Here is a 7,834-nt window from a genome sequence, read left to right as displayed (position 1 = left end):
CCTCACCCTGCCCTTGCCATGCCCCGTTCCCCGCACACCTGAGGTGGCTGGCAGCCGCCACCTGCCGCAGCAGGATGGGGAACCGGGCGAGGATGGGGCTGGAGCGGGCTCGGGGGGTGTCCAGCTGCAGCTGCCGGCGCAGGTGAGCCCCGAGCAGGTGGAGCCGAGCCGCGGGCAGGTAGCGACCCATTTCCACAGCCCCCCAAACCTGCTCGGGAACCTCCAGCAGCAGCTTCAGCTGAGCCGCCGCCCCGTAGAAACTCTGCTGGGCCGGTGGGCGAACCTGGAGAGGGGACAGAGCGGTCAGGGGAGAAAAAAAGGATGAGGGAGAAGAGAGGGGGATAAAAGAGGGGCAAGGAGAGGATGAGAATAGGGGATGAGTGCAGAGAAGGGGAAGAAGCGGGGAAAGACGGAGTGGGAACGGGGAAAAGGGGCTGAGAGGGGAAAAAGGAGCCACGGAAGGGGGCAAAGTGGGGGTAAAAGAACGCGTGGAAAGGGGAAGGAGAACACGAGGGACTCTGTGGCCGCCCCGCCGCCCCTCACCGCGCTGACGGGACCGGGCCGGGCCGCGCCGCCCCGCTGCAGCCCCCGCACGGCGCCCAGCAGGCGCTCGGCGCTCCGCCGCATCTCGGCGATGGTGTCGGCCGCCTCGATCAGGTCGCGGTAGCGCTCGCCCACCATCTGCCGCAGCTCCTCCCGTTTCTGCTCGATGCCGGCGCGCAGCCGCCGCTCCACCGCCCGCAGCTCGGCCGCCGTGTGCGCCTCGAACAGCGCCTCGGCCTCGGCGCCGCGCAGCGCCATCGCYGCCACGCCACCGGCACCGGYMCCGSTCCCGSYCCCGSTCCCGGTCCCGGYCCGCACCGGYGGAGCCGCCGCCGCCATCTCGGGCACGGGAAGGGGATGGCGCTTCCGGCGTCACCGCCAGACGGCGCCGCCATCTTTGTACCGGGCAGAACCGCGCCCGARTKCCGTTGCCATGACARCGCYKCCGCCATCTTTGTGTCGGGCATARCCACACCCGRGTGCCGTTGCCATGACAGCGCYKCCGCCATATTTGTGTCGGGCATAGCCACACCCGARTKCCGTTGCYATGACAGCRCYKCCGCCATCTTTGTGTCGGGCAKARCCACACCCGAGTGYCGTTGCCATGACAGCGCCKCCGCCATMTTTGTGTCGGGCATAACCACACCCRAGTGCYRTTGCCATGACARCGCYTCCGCCATCTTTGTGTCGGGCATARCCACACCCGAGTGYCGTTGCCATGACARCGCCGCCGCCATCTTTGTGCCGGGCAGAGCAGCGTTGCCATGACAGCGCCGCCCACGGGAGAAAACACGGCGTTATTTGTTTTATCTAGTTTATTTATTTAATTGCCTTTTTTTTTTTTCCTGTTTCCCGGGGAAACGGGTCGGGCTCCGCGGCCTGCGGGTGCCGCTGTCACTCCACACACCCCAGCAGGTCTTGTCCAGGGGGGCTCGTTGGGTTGGGGAGGGCTGGGTTCCAACAGGTTTGGGATTTTTTGTCCGTCTCCCATTCCTAAAAGGGGCAGGACAAGAGGGAACAGCCTCAAATAGTGCCAGGGGAGGTTCAGGCTGGACAAAAGGAAAAATTTCTTCATGGAATGGGCTGTCATGCATTGGAAGTGCCCAGGGCAGTGGTGCACTCCCCATTCCTGGAGGGATTTAAAGCCATGTGGATGTGGCTTGGGGACACGGTCATGGTGTGGGGTCGTGGCGGTGGCTTTGGCAGTGTCAAGGTGGGTGGTTGGCCTTGATCTTTGTGGGGTTTTCCAACCTGAACAATTCTGGGATGCTCCCCTAGGGCAATGGCCAAGCCTCAGTCACATCCCGCTGCTCCCCACCAGCTCCAACACACACAAACACAAACTGTAGGAAAACTCTTTTATTTCCCCTCCGTGGCACCCACAGCCCCCTGCCCGTGGCACAGGGGGAGCCTTGGCTGCGGGAAGGCTCAGTCCCATACCGAGGAGTGATTGCTGGGGAGGAGAACAGGACTGGGAGCAGGGACACGCTCTTGCCATGGGACAGAGCACAGTATGGACACGGGGGGATGGACAATGCTGCCAGGGGAGCCTGGGTGCCTGCAGGGAACAGGGACAGCCAGCCTCACCTCCCTCACCCCGCACAAGTCACCTCTGTGTCCTCCATGGTCCCTCCCGGCTCATGCACGGTGCCACCAATGCCCCAGCACACCCACGGGGAGGGTGAGGGGGAACCAAAGCCTCCCGAGGGGCTGTGACAGTGAACAGAAAACCCCCTGGGCAAAGCCAGTATGTACAGAATATTTACAGTCAGCCACCCCATCCCTCCTCCCAGCCCGGGGTGGGATGGATGGATGGATGGATGGATGGATGGATGGATGGATGGATGGATGGATGGATGGATGGATGGATGGAGGGATAAATGGATAAATGGATAAATGGATGGATAAATGGATAAATGGATGGGGAATGGAGGGATAGAGCGATGGAATGTCCAGGTTTTGCATTTCTCATCATCTCCTCTTGCAGACACAGCTCAGGGCAGGATCCCCCCACTCTGCCTCTCCTCCCACCCTGGCTGTTTGCAGTCCAGGTCCTGGAGCGAGCAGGGAGTGGAGCTGGAATCCCTCAGGATGCGCAGGGCTGTGTGTCTGAGGCTGGCAGGGAAGGGCAGAGCCATCCTGGGCTGGAAGGCAGCAGTGCCATCCCAGACTCGCAGCAGGAAGGCAAATTTGGGATCTGCTGTGTCCTTTCCTTGTGCCTTGCCGGTGATTCCCTCTCGGGGAGGGGATGGAGTCGCTCCCTGAGCAGTTTGGAATCGGCTCCTTCGCAGTGAGGGCTGGAAGARCTCCAAAGCACAGCACAGCCCCGAGCCTGGGGGCTCTCCCTGCTGSGAATGGAGCTGGATGGACCCTGGGCAGCTCTGGGAGGGAAGGAACCTCCCCTGGTGGAGTCTCCAACAAAAACAAAACTCTCCAGGCACCCCGGAGAGCTGATGAAACACCCCAATCCGTGTTTGCCATCCCCTGGGATTGGTGACAGCGCCGTTCCTGCTGTTCCTGTCCTCATCCCGCCTGCCCAGGGCCGGTCCGTGTGAGGGATTTGCTCACAGGCTCTGCAATCACCAGCAGAGATTCCTCATCCCGCCACCAGCAGCCCTGCGAGGCTTTGCAGAGCAGATCCAATCCGAGGTCAAGCTCCCACTAAAATCAAKTGGCTGGGAAGGAAAACTTCGTTACTGGCAGCAGCAGCGGCGGTGCTGGTGTTTATTAGTCAGCAATGAACAGCAGAAGGTTTTATTTTGCTGGTTTTACTGCCAATGCCGGGCTGAGCCTGCAGCTCCCTCCCAGAGCTCGGAGGCAGAACGTTCTGCTTCCCTGCCCCTTTCTCCCAGATGAGCTGTGGAAAGGCGGCCAAGGAGAGCCCTGGCAGCCCTCAGGAGCCACCTCGTGCCTGCTGCATCCCATCTTGGTGGCCTTTGGGATATCGGTGGCAGTGYCCCACTCCCTCATTCCTCACCTGCAGCCCCATTGTCCCCMTCCCAGCAGARCCCCAGGAACATTTTCTGACACAGYTCTGGGCAGACAGAAGTGGCACTGCCTGGGGGTTTGCCAGGACAAAGCTGACCTGGGCAYGGCTCCTTCCCAGGGCTGGAATTCCCAAGTTTTCCATATTTCCACATCAAACCGGCACAGCGAGGGGATGCTCCCAGCTGGGGGTTTTGTGAGGGTACAGCTGGGAACTGGAGTCCCCCCCATCATCCGTCGGGATTTTGGCAGCAGGGCTTGCACAGGCACGGCGGGGATGAAGCCAGAAAACGGCAAACCGGGGTTTGGTGTGGCTGCAGGTGATCACAGAGGCCTCCACGCCTCCCCCTCCCCATTCCACRCAGACACCTCCTCCACGGAGTGCCCACGGCTCCACTGACGCATCACTGCGGCTGTGACACGGAGCCTCATCCCAGCGCTGCTGCCGGCCCTCTCCAGGCGGCGTTTCACCGTGCCCTGACCCGCTGCTGCTGCAATTCCTGCAGCATCAGCACGGATCCTGCYCTGCTCGCAGCCCGGGGTCAGCCTCGCTCCCCGCACCGGGGCTGGGCTGTGCTCGGTGCCCAGAGAGGGGACAGGAAGGTGACACACGGTGCCCACCCGCACCTGAATGCAGTCACTGCCCCTCGAGGAGGAGGGAAGGGTTAAAAGCAAACAATTGCTGACAACGCTCTGCTTTGTCTTGCAGAAAACGCCTGAGCCGTGTCCAACAGAGCCAGGAGCGGGTACCCAGCCGGGCACCGACCCCTTTTTTGGGGGGCTGGCAGGGTGGGATGCCCAGGCTGGGATTTGCTGCAGGAGCTGGGCAGAGCCACGGGAAAACTTCTGCCAGAGCTGGTGCCCTCAGAGCATCGCCTGGGGGGACGGGGCTGAGCAAGGAGGGACCCCAAGGCAAGGAGCACCTCGTGGGCAGCGCTCAGGCTCACCTCCCGCTCTGTCCGCGGTGCCAGGTGAAGGCTCCGTGGGCTGGGGATGGCACAGCAGGGTGGGCTGGCACAGGGGAGGGTGCCCGAGCCCCSGCTGCTTTCTGCACCTCGCCCCCCGCGTTCCCACGGCTCCGCTCTGTGAACAGATCCGGCCTCTGGCGCGGCAGCTGCTCCGGGGGCTCCGGCAGGAAATCGCCACTTCTCCCTCTCCCCTGGGCTTTCCCTGGAGCTCCCGCTGAGCCGGCCAAGGAGGGGCTGAACTGGGGGATCGGGGTTTGTGCTGAGCTGGGAGGGCAGGCAGGGACAGGGACAGGAACAGGGACAGGGACAGGGACAGGGACAGGGACAGGGACAGGGACAGGGACAGGGACAGCGACAGGGACAGAGCCGAGCGCTCCGGGACACTCTTGAGAAGCCAAATAGAGCAGATGTGGGGCCAGCCCTGCCACCCGGGGATGGATCCGTGCTGCCCTGCTCTTCCCCGTTCCCAGCTCTGGGAGCCGTGTTTCTGCTCTGCCCGGTCCTTTCGGTTCGGACAGGGGTGGGGGCCGAGTCCCAGCTCCCTTTTCCCCTCCCCATCCTCTCCATCACCCCTGCCTCCAGCGTGACTTGCCTGGAAGGAGCAGGGAGCTGTCACCCAGCGATCCTCGGAGCCGTGGCCGGACAAACCCCGATCTCAGCCAGGTGCAGGAGCCCGAGCCGGGCTTTCCAAACCCTGCCATGTGTCACCGCTGCTTAAACACTCCCAAGCATTTCCCAGCAGGGAGCGGAGCCCGGCGAGGTGCCGCGGGTGCTCGGGGCAGCGTGGGACCGACCGCCGGCAGATGCGGGCGCTGGGAGGGGCAGCGGGAACCGCGGGGGCAAAACGGGGAAATTCTCCATCCCAGGAGAAAATCTGCGGGCAGGTGACAGAGAAAGGGCTCTCCGGCAGCGGGACGTGGCAGGGCTGGAGGAGGGACCGGAGGGGCTGCTTCCCGTGGGGAAGTCGCCTCCATGGTGGCGTGTCCCCTCCGGGCAGGGCGGCTGCGGCAGTCACACAGCTCGGGGAGGCTGCAGGGCAGGCGGTGGAGTAAGGAATAAGCCCTGGAAAATGCAATCGCGAACATCCTGATCTCCTGGGGAGGGCGGCAGCACGTTGGGACTCGCCGGGAGCTCCCCGCAGCTCGGAGCATCCCCTCCCCTGCTGTCACACACCTGTGGCCTCGGCTCCTCCTGAGGTCCCTCTGTGTGTCCAGGAGCACCCACCCGCTGTGGGGCGGAGTCCCAAAGCCATCCGGCCCCGGGGGTGGCACGGGGACCCAGCAGAGCCACCCCGGCCATACTTGTGCCCGCGGTGGCACTTTGGTGTYGAAATGCGCTGCGTCGCCGCGAGTTGTCTTTGTTTTCCTGGCGAGGCAGCTCCTCCTGATCCATTTTCTTCCCAGCACTCGAAAGCCAACCCAGCAGAGAGGAGCCCAGCAGAGGAGCCCCGCGCCCATCGTGTGCTCACAGCCGTCCCCTCGGGTGGCATTCCTGCCCTGACTCCGCAGTGCCACCCCCAGCGGGGACAGGAGAGCGCGGGACGCACCAGCCCCGCCGTCCCCTCAGATGCTCGTCTGCAGGTCACCGTTGAGCAGGGTCCTCTGCGTTTCCGTGGTCTCGTTGAGSCGGGATTTGTCCTGCTTGCTGTCGCTGCGGTCGGCCTCGTCCATGCCGCTGACCTTCACCAGGCACAGCACGTTCTGAAAGCTCTTCTTGAAGTTGTCGGACAGGAAGGCGTAGAGGATGGGGTTGGCGCAGCTGTTGGCGTAGCTGAGGACCACCACGAAATCAAACATGCCCTTGAGGACGGGCGTGGGCACGATCATGACGGACACGGAGGAGACGTTGAAGATGTAGAAAGGGAGCCAGCAGAAGATGAAGACGGCGACCACGATGGACACCATCCTGGTGACTTTCTTCTCSGACTTTTTCCTCTTGGACGAGCCCACCCTGATGCCCGAGGACTTGACTTTGATGATGATGAACAGGTAGCAAAGGCAGATGATGGTGAGAGGCACCAGGAAGCCGAGGATGAAGGCGTAGATGATGAATCCCGTGTACCAGGCGCCCGACTCTCCCGGCCAGATGATGGTGCAGCTACTCCTGCCGTGGTTGTGCTGCACCCCGGCGTAAATCATGATGGGCATGATCACCAGCAGGGAAACGCCCCAAACGGCCACGTTGATCATTTTGGCTGTCCTGGGCCGCCTCCACTTGGCAGATTTGATGGGATGGACGACAGCCAGGTACCGATCGACGCTCATAACCGTCAGGCAGAAGATGCTGGTGAACTGGTTGATGCCATCCACCGTCATGACAATCCTGCAGAGAGCTTTGCCGAAGGGCCAGTGCACCAGGGCCACCTGCATGGCCAGGAAGGGCAGCCCGAGCATGAAGAGCTCGTCTGCGATGGCCAGGTTGAGGATGTAGATGTTGGTGATGGTTTTCATCTTGGCGTAGCGGAGGATGACGTAGATGACCAGCGTGTTGCCGCACAGCCCGATGATGCASACCACGAAGTAGATGAAGGTGAGGATGGCGTTGCTGGTCAGGTCRAAGTGCTGGCCCGTGGCGTTCTGGGAGGTGTTGGTGGGCGCCTCCAGGGAGAAGTTGTCGAAGGGGGAAGCCGGGGAGAACCAGAAGGCGGTGGCATTGGGCAGTTCGTACTCCATGGCTCTGCCGCTCCCCGGGCACTGCCAGCTCAGAGGAGCCGAGATGTCATCTTCCCTTGYTCTGGGGAGAGAGGAGAAGATTCTAGAAATCAGAGAGTAGATAGAAATGAGGGGATTCCCGAGGAGGATCTGTCCATCCTGCTGCCAAGCTCAGCGGGAGAGAGATCCCTGAAGGGGGGGTCCTAAGTCACCTCCCCGTGTCCCCTGCTCGAGCAGCCTCCCGGACACGCCACAGCTCCTCMTGGCTCTGGCGATCCCGGAGCCTTTACGACTCCACAAATGCGAGCGGTGCGTTCCGGTGGGTGCGCCTGATGCGACTGATGGGAGCACCGAGCGCCGGGRGAAAGCCTCCTCCTCTCCCGGCCGTTCGGCGGGTGCAGCCCCTTCCCTCCGAGCCGGCAGCGGCACCCCGAGCCCGGGCGGCTCCGGTGGGCGATGAACTCGCGGCGGGAGCCCCCCACCCCCGTTCCCGTCTCTCCGCTGCAGAGGGCACCGGGGGGTTCTGCCCCGCCGCTCACCTGCTCCCTCCGCCCCCGGCCCGGCCCGACCCAGCCCGGCCCGGGGGGCACCGGGGAGGCCCCGGCAGCGCCCGTGCCCCGCTCGGCTCCGCTGGGTTCCGCTGGGCTCCGCACCGCACAGCTCCGCACGGCTCCGCACGGCTCCGCG

The 7,834-nt window shown here is 63.5% G+C and overlaps 3 protein-coding genes across 3 annotated transcripts in view; all 3 read right to left on the bottom strand.

Annotated features, from left to right (window-relative positions):
* COG1 (component of oligomeric golgi complex 1) overlaps positions 1-938 on the bottom strand; it is a 9,676-nt gene extending 8,738 nt beyond the window's left edge. The window contains 3 exon segments of the mRNA XM_057383200.1: positions 39-283; positions 544-914; positions 917-938. Coding sequence (XP_057239183.1) covers positions 39-283; positions 544-914; positions 917-938 — 638 coding nt within the window.
* The window catches only part of RPL38 (ribosomal protein L38), a 135,662-nt gene that overhangs the window by 123,955 nt on the left and 3,873 nt on the right, over positions 1-7,834 (bottom strand). The gene's annotated exons all lie outside the window — the stretch shown is intronic.
* On the bottom strand, positions 5,691-7,255 carry SSTR2 (somatostatin receptor 2). Its single transcript, XM_057383203.1, has one exon. The coding sequence runs from the start codon at positions 7,166-7,168 to the stop codon at positions 6,059-6,061; it is 1,110 nt and encodes a 369-aa protein (XP_057239186.1). The 5' UTR covers positions 7,169-7,255; the 3' UTR covers positions 5,691-6,058.

This window comes from Malurus melanocephalus, unplaced genomic scaffold, assembly GCF_030028575.1.
Source record: "Malurus melanocephalus ecotype Western Australia unplaced genomic scaffold, MMel_1.1 scaffold_616, whole genome shotgun sequence".
Lineage (NCBI taxonomy): Eukaryota > Metazoa > Chordata > Aves > Passeriformes > Maluridae > Malurus > Malurus melanocephalus.
Note: the sequence above shows the minus strand (reverse complement) of the source record. Positions and strands in the feature narration are given on the sequence as shown.